The following is an 18,124-nucleotide window of genomic DNA, read 5'->3' as shown; positions in this document are numbered from 1 at the left end:
GCCTCGGTGCACACACCCTCACACCCCTGAAAGCACTTCTCCACCCTTCCCCATCCTTCCCATCCCCCATCTCTCTCTCTCCCTCTCTCTCTCTCTCTCTCTCACACACACACACACACACACACACTCGCGCGCGCGCGCACACACACACACACGCACACACCACACTTGTGCTTTCAGGACATCGAAACAGAGGCTATTTCCCTGGGGAAAGAAATCCTGCCCGGCGGGATCTCCCCATTGGTTGTTTACCCGGAGAAATCTACATGTTTAAGGGGGATGGTGCATCCATAATCAGTCTGTCCCTATAGGACTTGGATCTTGGCGACCTTTTTGTGACCTCTCCCGCCAGAAGAGGCTGCTGTCACTTTAAAAATTTAAAAGAGGAGCCCGTCTGGCTTCCGATCAGATCACTCTGGGCGGCAGGAGATAGCTCCCTTTCTCCCTCGCCCCGGGTTCTTTCTGGATGGCCGAGCAGATCCTCTTTAAAGAGACAGTTCATGAAATAGAAACCCGGCGTCTGAGCTTGGAGTTGCGAAAGGGGACGATCCCGTGAGGGTCCAGGACCCGCGAAGGCGCTGCGGAGGATCTGAAAGGGGGATAGAGCTCCCCTCGCCTCCCCAGGCCCCCCACCTTTTCAAACTCTCCTCCTCCTGCTTGTTTTCCCCCCTTGGAACTGGGAAGGAGAAGTAGAAGTTTTAGTGGGTTTCAGATAACTTTCATTACACATCGGGCTGATAAGAGCAAGAGAAAGTGAGAAAAGAGGGAGGTGATGTGAACCAGAAGGAATAGCTCCGAGCTCATTTAGGAAGGGGGAAAAAGCCAAAACACACCAAACCCGGGTCACCCAGACGGCAGAAGACTTCATTTCTTGTATTAAAAATACACTGTTGGCGGACAATAAATCCGAAACGCGTGGTGCTGGAGAGCAGATCCTAGAGACGGACAAAGTTGTCAGAGACCCATTTGGAAATCGAGACGCGAGGCTTTCAAAAAATTGTTATTATTATTTTTAAACATCTCGAAATGTTGCTCGGGATCGTTTGAAAGGATTTTCGTGCAGGAGCGTTGGGGGCTGCTGATTATTTTATTTTGTTTATTTTGATTCTTCTGTGATTGCCTATTATTGCTGAGTTGAGGCCATAGAAATCTAAAGGTAAGAGAACTCCTCACTTTAAAAGGAAAAAATGTCTGGGCGATGTGAAAGTTTGTCACTTCGGACAGTTTCCTGCCTGGGCACCGTTTCTACGGGCGCCCCCCGCCCCCAGCCTTCTTTCCTCCTCGCCCGCAGTCTCGCGGAGCCCTGCTGCTTATCTACGTTGCTAAGCCGGGCGATTTCCTTGTTCCTCCTGCGAAACGGTGCGGTCTGGACACGTCTCCGGGGTGGGTCGTCCGGCCTTCGGTGGGTTTCTCTGCCGACTTGTCGGCCTCTTTTCCTTGCGCTCTTGTCCTTCTTCCCCTCCCTCCGTGTGTCTCTGTCCGTCGGTTTCGGGGACGCACAAGGTGCGGTTGCCAAAATCTGAATTCCTGGCACTGGCCACGCGACTTTGGAGCCGCTCTCGGCCGAGTTCCACCTTGCCAAGTAACAGCTTTGCTGTCCAACATCGTGTGCTGCTTCGCGAGAAAGTCACATTCGGACCCTTTGGCTAGATTGTGGGGATTTTTTTCCCCCTTTTGCTGTTGGTTTTTTGAAAGGGCCTTTCTCTAAAGTCTACCTAAAGGGGTTTTTTTTTTTTTTTTTTTTTTTTTTTAAGCTATCTTTGGAGCTTGACAGCTTTTAAAAACACAGGAGTGTGTTATATGAAATGACTGAAGATATGTCGTTACTTTATTTTATTAGAGATTTCCGACACGATTAAGACATTTGGGAGACAAATGCAGTTCTGCTAGCAAATCAAAAGTGAATAATTCACCCAGGGGGCAAACGTTTCTGGAGAAAGCTAAGCTTTTGTCTTGGGGCAATAATATTGAGAGGAAGAATGTTAATATGATGGTGAAATCTTTGAATAATCATGTAACAGATTATGTAAAAAGACATTCTTTGGAAATGAACCTTTTAAAAAATTAATTTTGCTGTTGACAGTGGCAATGCTAATAATGTTAACACGGAATAAAATTACACCTACAATTTTTATGTGCAGTATATGTAATACTTAACTCCCTGCCCCTGTAAAAAGGAATGCTTGAAAGCTAAGGGGATGGATGTTTCTTGACTTTGAAATTAGCAAGTTTTCCACGTCTCTCTGCAAATATGAAATGGAATTAGTGTTGCATTTCACTGGCTTTATTAAATATTTCTTGAGTGCGTCAGGAGAACTGCCTTTTTTTTTTCTTTTTCTTTCTTTTTTTTTTTGCCAGTCAAGGAAACAAACAACAAAAGATCAACCAGAAACCAAACAGACTGAACAAACCAACAAAACCCAGCAACAAACTCCAACTTTTACTATTTAAAATGTGCATTGCTATTGTTATTTATGTACCTTCTCAACATCTGGGATGGGGGTAAATCTCAAAGTGCCATTTGAGTTACTCAGCACTGAGAGTTGAAGAAACATCTTAAAGTTTGTGATTTTATTTATAACAAATTTTTAGAATTTGTCCTCTTGATAGAAAGGATATTTAAGTGTACACTTTTGTCGTCGTTAGTGTGAAGAGGTGTCCTTGAAAAAGAAGAGTTTGATTTGTGTGTGTGTGTGTGTGTGTGTGTATGTGTGTGTGTTTAGCAATATCCCTATCTTATGTTCAATTTTCTTTTAAAATTGTGGGACAACTTACTGCCCTTCAATTTCCTCATGGCCAAAGGCTTATTCATAGGGTTTCTTGACTAAAGCCCTCAGAGCACTGGGTTTTCTTGAAGTATATGGTGAGTTAATGACTTGAATCTGCAACTGGGTGATTGCCTGAATTCTATGCAAAATTGCTTTTGGTCTCAGTACTCAAGAGTTTAATTTTAACTTTTATGTGGGTATGCATACAGCAGAGATCTGTGGGAGTTATTTAATTCAATAATTTTGTTCTAGGTATATTGCTTAGTCTTTGATAGGAAACTTCCTCATTTGTATTAACTGATTGACATAACATTACCAGGTTTTGTAGTTATTCACCATCAGGTCAACAACTCTCAGCTTTTAATATTGATGTTTAAGACATTATTGCTGTTAGTGAATCAGAATAGCTTGGTTTAAGTACACAAGACCTTAAAATTGAAGTTTCCCTCTTCAATTTTGTTTAGTGTGTCCTAACTAATGATTAACATTTCGATGGGCCAAATGTAAAATTTCATGAAAATAACAAGGTACAAGTATACCTAATGATGGCAGTTCGTTACAGTATTTTAATATATTTTTTATTTGTTCACAAGGAGCCAGCTTTGTTATTTTGCTTACTAGACAAAATATTGAAACATGCATTGACATGTGTTAACTGAGTTTGCCATACTTTGCATGAGTGTTTCCGAATCGATTATTTTAACTTGTTTTCCTTTAGTTTGATCAGAAGCACCTATAAGACAAATCTTATTATCTCCTTCAATTAAGAGTGTGATTTGTTTCATGGTGATGAAATGCTAACTATGAAAAAAAATTAGATGGAAGTTTTAAATTAAAGTGCAAAAATGTGAAAATATACGCTTATATGAGACTATATAAATATGAAATATTGACTATAATGTTTAGAAATATTATGTTAATATATGCTGTTCACTATTATTTTTTGTAAAAATCACATTGGATAAAATTAGCACTAATTTATGCATATGAAAATAAGCATTTTTGAAACCAATTAATCAGTTTTTGTAACAAATTGCAAGTGCTTTATTCCTTTAAAAAAAAAAAGCAGTGTGTTGTCATTTTCAAGGTAACTTCTCATTTCCCCTCTATTAATGTGCCTGTGATCTGACTTTTTTTAAGGATCCAAAGAAGGAATATACATTTCAATGAAATATTTTCAAACAACTGATTATTTTAATGAGTGGGCCAATATGACAATTGATTGTTCTCATCTTCTTTCCTCCAGATCTTAGATGAGTTTTACAATGTGAAGTTCTGCATAGATGCCAGTCAACCAGATGTAGGAAGCTGGCTCAAGTACATTAGATTCGCTGGCTGTTATGATCAACACAACCTTGTTGCGTGCCAGATAAATGATCAGGTATGTTGTAAGGATTTTCTTGTCTTTCCTTGACAGCACTAAAGTATCAGTGGAGCCTGAAGAATAAAAATAACAGTGAACTGCAGTAGACCCTTGTGGCCTGTTTGTTGATATTGTAAAAGATAATGCACAAATATAAGTAAAATTCTGAGCAAAGTCATATTTAGTACTACTTTCTTTACATTCTTTGGGTAGTCTATTCACTTTGTACTAGTATCCTTCATAAATGCACCAGTTTTCTTGGTCTGACTGAATGATTTTAAAACTGAGTATTATTACTGCGTACTGTTCAGTTTTTCTTTGCTATCATAGTAGGTACATTCATGAAAGGTATTGAGCTAATCAAGAACATCTTGTGAATTTATGCAGAAATTGGAAGTGATATACTTGAAATGTTATATAGGTTTTATTTGAAATCTATATGCATGGTATCAGTGTGGACTTATCTAATTATGCATTTTATATTGATTTGCCTAATTATAAATGAGAACACTTACTTTTAGATTAATTAAAATACTTTTTTTGGTATACGTCAAAAAGTTTAAAAATAACCCTGCTGGAAATTGCTTTGTGACATTATGGAGGACCATGAAGTGAGGTTGACTTTAATAACAATAACTGTGAAATAAAGATCATGAAAATATCATGAAACATATTTTACACTTAATAAAATTAGCTTATGAATCTTATAATATAATATGACAATACCTGAAATAACAAGAAATTCAGCCCATTAATTCTTGTTTTATAAACATTGTTGGGTTAGAATTTAATTATGTTACAATCATTTATTTCTTTTAACCCAATGGTTTCCTAAATCAAATATGTTTCAAAGACCATGTTGAAGTGGTTGCTTGGCAAATCTACTATGAAATCATCCCCAAGAAAAAGAATAGTTTAAATTAAATGTTTCCAATTGAAAACTTAAATAAAGCTACTGTCAATTGGTCTAAGACTCTATTTCATTCATTATTGTGAGATTATTCCTTGGCATCTTACCAGCTACCAGATAATTTTTACTGACTAAACTGTGTAAGAGGTAGTAAATTGTAAAATTAGGTTTAAATGGAAATCATTTAAAAATCTTCAACATATATCAAAAATAATAAACCAATCAATTGTTTTTTCTCCTTGCCATAAGAAAACAAGAGGAATTATTGGCAAGGGAAAACATTATTAAATTAGCTATTGATTGTGAGCAGAAAATATCCTGTCTATCATATGAGTTACTGTCGCCATCAACAACAAATATTTTTTGAGCACCTACTATTTGTAGATGTGGGAAATACGTAGGTATTGTGAGTAAATTAATGTTATACTCCTTGCAGAAGGAACTGGAGNTGTGTGTATGTGTGTGTGTTTAGCAATATCCCTATCTTATGTTCAATTTTTCTTTTTAAAATTGTGGGACAACTTACTGCCCTTCAATTTCCTCATGGCCAAAGGCTTATTCATAGGGTTTCTTGACTAAAGCCCTCAGAGCACTGGGTTTTTCTTGAAGTATATGGTGAGTTAATGACTTGAATCTGCAACTGGGTGATTGCCTGAATTCTATGCAAAATTGCTTTTGGTCTCAGTACTCAAGAGTTTAATTTTAACTTTTATGTGGGTATGCATACAGCAGAGATCTGTGGGAGTTATTTAATTCAATAATTTTTGTTCTAGGTATATTGCTTAGTCTTTGATAGGAAACTTCCTCATTTGTATTAACTGATTGACATAACATTACCAGGTTTTGTAGTTATTCACCATCAGGTCAACAACTCTCAGCTTTTAATATTGATGTTTAAGACATTATTGCTGTTAGTGAATCAGAATAGCTTGGTTTAAGTACACAAGACCTTAAAAATTGAAGTTTCCCTCTTCAATTTTTGTTTAGTGTGTCCTAACTAATGATTAACATTTCGATGGGCCAAATGTAAAATTTCATGAAAAATAACAAGGTACAAGTATACCTAATGATGGCAGTTCGTTACAGTATTTTAATATATTTTTTATTTGTTCACAAGGAGCCAGCTTTGTTATTTTGCTTACTAGACAAAATATTGAAACATGCATTGACATGTGTTAACTGAGTTTGCCATACTTTGCATGAGTGTTTCCGAATCGATTATTTTAACTTGTTTTCCTTTAGTTTGATCAGAAGCACCTATAAGACAAATCTTATTATCTCCTTCAATTAAGAGTGTGATTTGTTTCATGGTGATGAAATGCTAACTATGAAAAAAAATTAGATGGAAGTTTTTAAATTAAAGTGCAAAAATGTGAAAATATACGCTTATATGAGACTATATAAATATGAAATATTGACTATAATGTTTAGAAATATTATGTTAATATATGCTGTTCACTATTATTTTTTGTAAAAATCACATTGGATAAAATTAGCACTAATTTATGCATATGAAAATAAGCATTTTTGAAACCAATTAATCAGTTTTTGTAACAAATTGCAAGTGCTTTATTCCTTTAAAAAAAAAAAGCAGTGTGTTGTCATTTTCAAGGTAACTTCTCATTTCCCCTCTATTAATGTGCCTGTGATCTGACTTTTTTTAAGGATCCAAAGAAGGAATATACATTTCAATGAAATATTTTCAAACAACTGATTATTTTAATGAGTGGGCCAATATGACAATTGATTGTTCTCATCTTCTTTCCTCCAGATCTTAGATGAGTTTTACAATGTGAAGTTCTGCATAGATGCCAGTCAACCAGATGTAGGAAGCTGGCTCAAGTACATTAGATTCGCTGGCTGTTATGATCAACACAACCTTGTTGCGTGCCAGATAAATGATCAGGTATGTTGTAAGGATTTTCTTGTCTTTCCTTGACAGCACTAAAGTATCAGTGGAGCCTGAAGAATAAAATAACAGTGAACTGCAGTAGACCCTTGTGGCCTGTTTGTTGATATTGTAAAAGATAATGCACAAATATAAGTAAAATTCTGAGCAAAGTCATATTTAGTACTACTTTCTTTACATTCTTTGGGTAGTCTATTCACTTTGTACTAGTATCCTTCATAAATGCACCAGTTTTCTTGGTCTGACTGAATGATTTTAAAACTGAGTATTATTACTGCGTACTGTTCAGTTTTCTTTGCTATCATAGTAGGTACATTCATGAAAGGTATTGAGCTAATCAAGAACATCTTGTGAATTTATGCAGAAATTGGAAGTGATATACTTGAAATGTTATATAGGTTTTATTTGAAATCTATATGCATGGTATCAGTGTGGACTTATCTAATTATGCATTTTATATTGATTTGCCTAATTATAAATGAGAACACTTACTTTTAGATTAATTAAAATACTTTTTTTGGTATACGTCAAAAGTTTAAAATAACCCTGCTGGAAATTGCTTTGTGACATTATGGAGGACCATGAAGTGAGGTTGACTTTAATAACAATAACTGTGAAATAAAGATCATGAAAATATCATGAAACATATTTTACACTTAATAAAATTAGCTTATGAATCTTATAATATAATATGACAATACCTGAAATAACAAGAAATTCAGCCCATTAATTCTTGTTTTATAAACATTGTTGGGTTAGAATTTAATTATGTTACAATCATTTATTTCTTTTAACCCAATGGTTTCCTAAATCAAATATGTTTCAAAGACCATGTTGAAGTGGTTGCTTGGCAAATCTACTATGAAATCATCCCCAAGAAAAGAATAGTTTAAATTAAATGTTTCCAATTGAAAACTTAAATAAAGCTACTGTCAATTGGTCTAAGACTCTATTTCATTCATTATTGTGAGATTATTCCTTGGCATCTTACCAGCTACCAGATAATTTTACTGACTAAACTGTGTAAGAGGTAGTAAATTGTAAAATTAGGTTTAAATGGAAATCATTTAAAATCTTCAACATATATCAAAATAATAAACCAATCAATTGTTTTTTCTCCTTGCCATAAGAAAACAAGAGGAATTATTGGCAAGGGAAAACATTATTAAATTAGCTATTGATTGTGAGCAGAAAATATCCTGTCTATCATATGAGTTACTGTCGCCATCAACAACAAATATTTTTTGAGCACCTACTATTTGTAGATGTGGGAAATACGTAGGTATTGTGAGTAAATTAATGTTATACTCCTTGCAGAAGGAACTGGAGGACCTCAAATAATAGCTTTAAGATGAAATAATATAATTATATCGTAATAATTGTTTGCTATTCATATTTATTGACAATGGAAGCTATTTCCTTAGACAGATACAACTGTTGTAGAATCAGTGAAAAGATGATTTAAGAATGGGACTTGTAGGCAATCTAAATGTACTTGCAGCCATTTTTTCATTTAATGTTTATGTGTATAGTGTTTTATAATAAATGTACTCTTATTGGGAATCTTGATTGCATTAAAAAAGGGAAACTGTTTTCCTGTTTCTCACTATGAATTAGGCTACTCATTAAAGTAGGCATTTATAATTTTACCACAGTTACTTTTGAAATATACATTGTAAAATCCCATTTTTTAAAAAAAAATGCCAGTTTTATGCCTTAATGAATAGCATGTTTACTTATTTTGACTAGAGAATCAGAGAAAATACTTAATTTGGGAAAACAGATAAGGACAATATTAGACACATATTTTTCCTAAGTGGTAATTTTTAACTTCTATATTATGCTGACAGAAATCTAAGATGCTAACAGAATGCATATCAAATAATATAATTGTGAAATTCAAGGAAATTCATCCATAAACAACAAGGGAGGAAAGTCAGAGGTAAAAGTCAGATTTGTATGATACGTGTAGATGTTTACAATCACTCTTAGCCCAATTGGCAAGACAAAAGGGAACAGACACCCAAATAGTGTATGCATGTATTATAAGTCTATTCACCTATAAAGCACATATGAATATTCTAAAATCCAATTAAAACTAGCAGTTCTAGACAACTTTGAAATGTGAATGTTGTACTGAGTACATGATAAAAGAGCTGACTAAAGAGATTCCCTAGGTCTGTTTTTTTGCTCTCTTTTCCATGAGGAATAGGAGCTGCCAAATGGTGAATAAGCACAACTCATCACATAATGAACACTCCCATTGTGGGAGGTATTATTTAATATTTAGCTATAGAGAGGGACCCTGGTATAGGAGTAATTATTAGACATTAATGACGTCAACTCACCTGTATAACACAAAAGTAAATGGAATGCTCTACAAGAAATTACAAAAAGTGTTTCTCTTTGCTCTGATTTTTAGATACAGATAAAGTTTATCAAATGAATTTTAGAACAAGACAGGTATAAATCCTGGACTCTTAAAAAAAAGGAATTTGAGATGAAGCTTTCAATTGCAAGTTAGTCATGGTAATAATTAGGTCATCTAACAAAGAAAGAAAAAGATTACCCAGGACAAAACAAGAGTGTATAAATTGTACTTTACTTTTTCAAAGATACATATTTTAAAAAATTCTAATGTTAAAAGATCAAGTTTAATTAATTAGGATCAGTTTTTAATGATGTAGAGGAGCCATATTAAATAAAATAAATGTGTTGCTAAGATTATAATACAGTTTGATAGTAGTAGGACAAGCAAAACGTTGTATGATGGATAACCTGTATTTGATTTCTTTGTGGGTGAAGAAGTTCTAGAAACAGCATGGGTTTTGCTTTTTAAGTAAAGTTGATAAAAGATGTAATCTATTTTGTATCAGAAAAAAATTTAAATGAAAGTCACCCAATTACCACTTTCCCCATACCTTTCTACCAGCATTTTACTTAAGGAAATTTTCCTGAGTTTAAATTTTCCAGCGGATTTATGTGAGTTATTTCATTTCAGAATTTTTTTTTTTTTCAGACAGAATGAGCTTTGTGGCAGCTTTCTTTCTTGTCGGTGCTGCCTAGAAAGATTCAAGTTTTGTGATTTTAGACGTCTCTTTCATTTCATGCTTCCAAAATTATTGCAGTGATGTTTTTGGAGATACACATTCTGAAAACATTGACATCATTGCTGAACCATAATTTCTAAGTAGCTGTGGCTTCTGACTGATATCTTTATTCACCCCTGAAAAAATGTGTTAACTACAGTAATTTATCTCTATGAAAGAAGCTACACCAAAGACATTAGTAAATTGAGTCACGGTCACACTCAAGTCATAAAATAGTAGATCCATTAAATATACCCAAGTTTCTTTATCCTTGACATTCTAATTATTTTCCCTTAAAGTTTCTCTACAATGCTACCTAGTTTTAAGACTGTGGCACAGTGTTTAGCTGGAAATTTTTACTGAGACAGACAATGCTTAAATATTTACATTCTAACAACCTGAAATTATCCTTGGTTGCTTTCAGGAGCAAGAACTGACCCTGAAAGGCAGAGCAGGGTAGGAGCAAAAGCAGAGAGTTGGTTGAGGAAATCTCTTTCCAGACTAGGTCCTCAACAGGACCAATATACAGAGAGAGGAAGCATACAAATTTCTTTTTTTATTATTCAGAGTTTTCATTTACTACAGAAGCACCCATGTGTTTAATGTGAAGTAGACCAAACATCTACATGATTTACTGTGTTTTTTTTTTTAAAGAAGAAAACTAGTTATTTAGATATTCTTTCCTTTAAAGTCTTGTAGCTATCTTACTTTTACAAACCATTTTGATTGGTGGATGTAACTCATTGCTTTAGATTTGGTCGGTCTTACCCTGTTCTCACCTCTCTCTCCATCCTTTGATAAGTCTCCTTTTGACCCCACATATACCCTTCGCCTGGATCAGAACCGGGGCTACCTACCCATAGACCCCCATCCACCTCAGACAAGGCCAGTTCTCATGCTTGAGTAGATTCACGAAGTTTGGGTACCTATGGAGTAGTTCTCTGGACACAACAGCTTTACTCTAATACTTCTTCATAGTGAAAACATATTGGTAATGATCAGAGAGTCACTAAGACACAATTTACCTAAGTTGGCTTTTTAGACTTAAATGAGACCTGCCTTTCCACTTATAATTAATACAATTTATGTAAGTTGACTTTTTAGACTTAAATGAAACCTGCCTTTTCACTGATAGACTGATCTGGGCGAGTACTTTGGGATAATGTTTTGTATATGTAAGTGTGTGTGTATTCTGTATCATAAGAAGGAACACAATTTTATTCAAACTCCTGGCCTGCCCTAACATGGTCTATGAGTAGAATAAAGTTCTCAGAAACCCAAGACATTATTAATCTTGTCATTTACACAAGGTGATAAGTCCTTTCATTTTTAAGTAGGCCCTTGACAGCTGGCATTTAGTAAGCAGAATAAGAGAAGTCTGCTGTTCACTCTGAATAAAAAGAAATGTGTCGATAAGAGATTATCTAATGCCTGATGTATATTTTGAAGAAATGAGATACAGAAGAATGAGTGCCCCTCAGAGAATACAAAGTCAGAATTCACTTAAGGATTCTGCCAGCTCCCTTGTGGTTAATGAATGGCAACAAGACTCTGCAGTGTTTTCAGTTGGAACAGGCATTGTTCTCGTTTGTGCTTTACCTTATAAAGTTTTAACTGCTTCCAGGACGATCATAGCTGATGTGGCACCCCGCGTTCGCTCTCCTTAGGTCCACGTGAATGATTATATCAGACTGCTGTGACACTAGAACAGCATTTTATTGTGAGCTTATTGTGGGCTCAACTGTTATTTTCTTTGGATTTTACTATGAAAAAAACCCACTTTCCTGCATCATTCAATTAGTACAATTTGTGCAAAACAGCAAGGTAGATTAGTTATGTATACTGCAAAAATGTAATTTGTTAGCCTCTTTACACTTTTTAAAAATGTTTGTGTCTACTGTCAGGTAATTTGTTAATTTGCTCTTCCTTTACAAGGATATCTGTCCACATTTTGTACGACTTCTTTTGATGTTAAAGTTATTATTGGCTTTGGGCATTTTCTTTGCTTTGCTTTTAAGTCAAGTTCCACTTTTATACCAAAGTTATGCTCTGCTGTTTTAAGATGAATGCCAGCTGGCAATACCCAGAGACTGGCTTTGTGAACAGTGCCTAAGCTGACTTTGGGGGGATGTTGTCTGGCTGACAAGTTACTTCCTTCACCTGAAGATGAAACTCTTTCAAACATAGTTTGCCATTTGATTTTTACATCATAAAACAAACATCACCTCATCCCCTGCCCCTAATGAAGTTTCCTTCATGTAACAATGCCTAGGACACAGCACTGACATAACACTAGGATTTTTGTTAAAATTCACAAACTGCATAAGTTGAAAGAGAGGGTGACCTGAAGTATTAAGTGCACATTTTAAGTAATTAGTGTTTGCATGTATATATCACCTTTCATTCAGGAAGATCGCAAAACATCACACCCACAATAGACTGTAGCTATTTCTGGAATAGCATAAAAAAGTCACAAGAATGCTTTACAAGCCATGAAGGAGGAGAATGTTTTGCTCAAGGACACAAGAGAAGCCTCCAGCCAAGTAAAACACCAAAGATGATCTTTTTAGCTTCTTTATAATGTAATGATGGAACTCTTCCCAAAGGTTTGGAAATCATTCCAAATGATGATCAGTTTTTATTCAGTCAGATGAAATGATCACATTAAAGACAGGTGGCTACTGGATATTTTTGGGGGGTCTGTAGAGAGATCCTCAGAGGTTATTTAAGGAGACACCTTGCAAAGCTTTCAGGCTGGGTACACTGTAAGCTTCGTGTATAATAATGTGTATCTTTATCAATTGCCCTATTTATGCAAACTAGAACTAACAATTCTCTCTCTGTTTTGTTTCATTCAATAAGTTATACTTGGTTTTCTCTTCATGTTACTGACAAAGAGATAAAGATGTGGAGAAGAAAAAATTTCCCCACCAAAGATACCTTGGTCTCGTGGAGTCATATTTTTCATTTAGGAAGTGGATATAGCAAGGTAGTACTTGATCTTTTTCAATTAATATTTTCTTGTCTTTAGACTGTGACCCTGAAGACAAATATGAGATACTTTTTCTTTGGAGAAACTAAGCGTGATTTGCTTTGGCAATGCTTTAGCTATGAGAAAGCTTCCATAGTGTTGGACAAATTTATGTTCGGTCATCAATCTCTGCTGAAGACACTTCTCTTTACCTCTTATTAATTAGGCTCAGAATGTATAATAGGATCCTTCCTCCAGAGACTCCTATTAAACTTTACATCACTCCTGAATTGGAGTTTCCCACATGACTATGGATAGATCAGGAGTCCAGACTATGTTTCCTATTGCATATATTGTGTCTGTAGACTTGATGCCACCTCTCTGCAGTACCAAGACTGACAGATATGTCCATATGAAATGTTGACTTTGTTCAAACGTGCAAACTGCTGCTACCTACCTCCTCTCCTACCGACCCTCCAATTGCTGAAGTTCCATTCAGCTTTTCCTAGGCTTCAGACTAGTAAATTGAATGAAGATATAGAAAATAAAGCATTTAGGCCAAATGTTGGGAGCTGGAAGAGGAAGAAATGAACTGTTAACTTCAAAGTGAAAAGACACCAATAGCCAGAAAAGGTTTTCTCTCAGTACAGATTTTGCTGGGAGTACATTTCTCTATTATTTCAATTATTACAACTTCCTGCATAGGTTGAAGGTCATTCATAATTCACACTTCTGTCATTTTTAGACATGCCAAATGCAGTCTATTAAGCATAAATAAAACTTCCAGTGTTTGATCAGGAAAAATAAACGGGGATTCATGACAATAAAGCCTTGTTCATCTTTTAAAAGTAAATGTGTTTTCCTTCTTTCTTATTTTCCCCTTGTGTGCAGAATTTTCTGTCTCAATAATACAAACATAATACTTTAAATCAATCCACAGATAAAGAATCTGACAGATTCTAGATTTTTGTTCTCTGGTATAATAAACAAGACCCACCTGATTACCATTTGTAAGTACTAATGATAGAGGATTTGGTTGAACGCAGTCTTTCAAAGTATAAAACAGAGTTAGACTGAAAGTCTTTTATGGCATATTAACTTTCCTATCAAAGTGCTTATGAGTGTCTATACTTGCTTTACTGCTGCCCTCTTGGACTTAACCAAATAAAATGAATAATGATATATGATTAATTCTAATTCCAAGTATATATAATATAAATTTTATAAAACATAATATATAATTACATATAACTTGTATGATATATAATAATCATATGCCATGAAGCATTCGTTCTTATTATATGTAATTATATATATAATATGAGATTGCTAATATGCAAATAAAAAAATGTCTCCAAAACATATACTTTGCCATATTTATGTCAAATTATAAAATATGTATTTATAAGTAACACCTCATGAAAATGTATAATTTGGAAGTCTAAATTTGCTAAATCAATTTCATATCACCACTGTCTTTTATACTTAGCCTTGTGAGTACTAACTGAATGGATACTCTCTTTGCATTTGGAAATACTTTCAGGGTTTGATTAAAATAAATTAATTGTAATAATTCTCTTTAGGGTATTTAATTTCTATATGCATGTATAACATCATAATTATGCCTTCAACTGTGGGTTTTACCAGTGGTAAAACTGAACAATTTTGGATTTCTAGTTTTACTTTTCAACTTCTTGCATAATTTAGAATTTTAAATAACATTTAGAAATTTCACTAGTGTGCTATTTGAACAAATTTTAAAAATAAAAGAACATGAAATCTGTTACTAAAACATTTACTGTAAAAACTTATCCTTATAAATTGAGGTATCCAGAGATCCAAATACAATATTCGTACTTACAAAGGTATAAATATTGCTTTATAGAAAAATAAAAAGAGCCTAGCAAGATACTGGGAAAATTTAATTTTTTATGTGATAAAATGAAAAAACCATCTCAACTGGCAAAAGTTTCAGGTGTATGGGAGTTAGGTTATGTTCATAACATGTCATGCTTCTGGAGTTTGGTATTAGCTACCAAATAGAAAGTTTTGGAGGAGTTAACACAGTTTTAAAATATTTATTATGACTTTTTAAAAAAATTGAATTTCCATATAATCTATTTTCTTAAACTATAAGGCCCCATTCTTCTTATCTTTCACCTTATATTGGGAAGAATTGAGTTTTTCTTTTTCATAGAACATTCTGAGAGAGAGAGAGCAAAATTAATACATGAACAACCTTTTGTATTAATTCAACATTTTCTAAGTGTTGAATATTTTGAGCCTCTCTTTATTTATTGGGGTATATTCATTCCAAAATTTCAGATCTAGGATATTTTATTTTGAATTCAGAGAACTTTTACATAAAACCCCGATAGGAGAGGAGACCCATTATTAACTCTTTTATGGAACTTAACAGACTAATTGACTCCCTTCCATTTTCTCCAACACAAAATGAGAGAGTCATATTAGTAGTGTCTCTGCTTCTGGCACATAACACAGATGGCATGTAATTCACTGGACTACAATATAGTCGATATTTTTGAGAAAACACTGACTTTAAAGATATTATAACTGTATTTTTATAAGCATGGTCATACTAACTATATACAAATATGTGAGAAAATCTATATAAATCACTTCTTTGTTGCATTTTTATTTGCTGAAAGATCTATTTTATAATATAAAAGTATATTTTCTGGAAGGCCTGATTCCTCTAAGATGACATCCCGTCATTTCCCCACTATATTGTTTCAGGGCTACAAATTGTCATTTTGTTCTGGTTTAAATTACTCCTGTCACTTCTCAAATGCCTGCTGGCATACCATTAATATTATTAGAAAGTAAATTAAATTTATATGTAGACATCCCTAGATTCAAGGATTCAAATTATACTTTTGGGCCATTGTAATTAGAAGAGGAAAACCATGTTGCTTAAGTGTCTCTAAAACCCTAAGGGATGAGATGTAATGAAGATCAAGTGGTAGAAACACCTTGAGAAAAGGACTAGATTTGTAAGGGTGTGGCAAATGGAACTTCGAGGGACATTCTTATATGGGGAAGCATGCCCAGAATCTGCCCTCATTATGTCTGGCGCTTGCCAGTTCTTTCCAAACCTCAGTTTCATGAGCACCATAAAAACTCACTTAAAATTGAAAAGAACACCCTGAAGTTAAAATCTACTCTGCTTTTCTTTGCCTTTCATGGCTTGGAATGTCACCTTTTACCTCCAGTAAATAAAGCCAACATCAACACTCTTCCGTGTCTTTTATTTTTTATTCACTCAATATTCTTCACATGACAATCTGGACACTTAAAGGGAAATTACAGTAGTGATCTATGTCTTGGCAAAGAGAATTGTCTTTATAATATATAGTTACAGTGTATCCATCAATTTCTTTTGTTTCTTAGACTGTTCACATTGGATTGAGTAAATCTAAAATAGAATTAAAAGAGACATGATTAATAGTGGACTACAAAGAAATAACGATATCATAATACTCTCTTAAAATGACCTGACATGCATATCTAAGTAGTATTCCCCAATAGAGACAATTGCACTGTTTTACTGTCTTGCAGGTTATTGTCTCTTTAACCTCACTATTTCCGAGAAGCCACCGAAAAGTTCTAATATGTCACAATTCAAATGTCAACATGTTGTTGGAAAGGAAGCTAATAAGTTAAACCTTTGAGAGATGCCAAAAAAAGAGGTGATTCAAACTGTTGAGAGAAGTCCATTGTTTTCTAAGGGGAAATAGAACTCCAGAATGAAACAGGGTACTTATAAGTATTTAACTGGAAAATTTAGGGGAAAAAAGCAAAGTCACACATTATTTTATTATTATTTTAAATCTGGTAATCTTTAAAAAGAACTGTTCTCAGTGTACTTCCAAGGAAAAGAAAATGTGAATGACTAGGGTTAATAGGATACAAACTGCAAATAAACTATTTTTTATAGAAACAGCACATAACAAGGAATAATTTTCCCAAGATAGTCTGGATTCTATCTGTGGACAAATACGAAGATTCTTAGGTTATATTATAACATATTATAGCAACATTTTATGTTAGCATTGTTTTCTATAAACCAGCTTCAGGTTTATAGTAGTTCAACTACTATCGAATGAAAAAAATTATTCTATTTTGACAGGAAAGAAGCTAAGCAGAAAATACTCATTAAGTTATTTTCAAATTTAGCACAATTTTGTGCTCTGGTCTTGTTATAGAAAAATAAACAATTGTACTTTAGAGCCACCTACTGGAATAAAGAGGCACGTACAAAGTCCTCTTCTTTCCAAAAGATAAACAGATAAATAAAATTAAAGTATGAGCATTTCTGCTGATCTTATAAGACATCAACTTATGCAGCTCTTCTTAGTTTGAAAAATCAAGTGATGTTGCAAAAAACCATAGTTAACAGTACTGTCTCCTAAGAATATATTATTAGAATATGATGGTGGTTGTTGTGTTGTTGTTTTGGTTTTGTGTGTGTGTGTGTATGTGTGTTGCTCAGATATTTAGAATCTGGACTTGTTTGCCTTAATAAGATTGATTCTGGGCTGGGCGCAGTGGCTCACTTGTAATCCTAGGACTTTGGGAGGCCTAGATGGGCAGATTGCTTGAGCCCAGGAGTTTAAGACCAGCCAGAGTAACAGGGTGAAATTCCATCTCTACCAAAAAATACAAAAATTAGCTGGGTGTGGTGGTGCACACTGTAGTCCTAGCTACTCAGGCGGCTGAGGTAGTAGGATCACCAGAGCCCAGGGAGGTTGAGGCTGCCATGAGCTGTGATCGTGCCACTGTACCCCAGCCTAGGCGACAGAATGAGACCCTGTCTCAAAAAAAAAAAAAAAAAAAAAGATTGATTGTGTTTGTGGACATTCTCAGTAGGAAGATTGGAGAAAAGACTCATTGGCAATGTTAAAGAGAGAGAAGAATATATGAGGCAAAGGAGTAATTTCCTTCTCAGAGTACTGCAGGGTTTTGCAAAGATACTGTGGTATAATATAATTGGTCTCATTTTCACCAGTTAATCGTAGAACTTCATTCTTTCTTCTAAAACCTCTATCTGATTATGGGATTGTTTAATAAATAACCTTAGAATGAAATGAAAA

General features: G+C 34.4%; 1 protein-coding gene across 11 annotated transcripts in view; it reads left to right on the top strand.

The window, feature by feature from the left end:
• Positions 1-18,124, top strand: part of MECOM (MDS1 and EVI1 complex locus) — a 312,984-nt gene that overhangs the window by 243,463 nt on the left and 51,397 nt on the right. For 5 of the 11 annotated variants that reach the window (XM_017853741.1, XM_017853738.1, XM_017853742.1 and 2 more), the window contains exon 2: positions 4,015-4,149. In XM_017853741.1, the coding sequence (XP_017709230.1) occupies positions 4,015-4,149 (135 nt within the window). Of the gene's footprint in view, positions 1-95; positions 1,157-1,184; positions 1,403-4,014; positions 4,150-5,599; positions 5,657-6,812; positions 6,948-18,124 lie in introns of those variants that run through there. The other 6 variants (XM_017853747.1, XM_017853749.1, XM_017853745.1 and 3 more) reach the window with 6 other exon arrangements.

This window comes from Rhinopithecus bieti, unplaced genomic scaffold (genome assembly GCF_001698545.2).
Source record: "Rhinopithecus bieti isolate Rb0 unplaced genomic scaffold, ASM169854v2 scaffold_37691, whole genome shotgun sequence".
Taxonomy (NCBI): domain Eukaryota; kingdom Metazoa; phylum Chordata; class Mammalia; order Primates; family Cercopithecidae; genus Rhinopithecus; species Rhinopithecus bieti.
The sequence above is the reverse complement of the archived record's forward strand: the minus strand, read 5'-3'. Positions and strand labels throughout refer to the sequence as shown.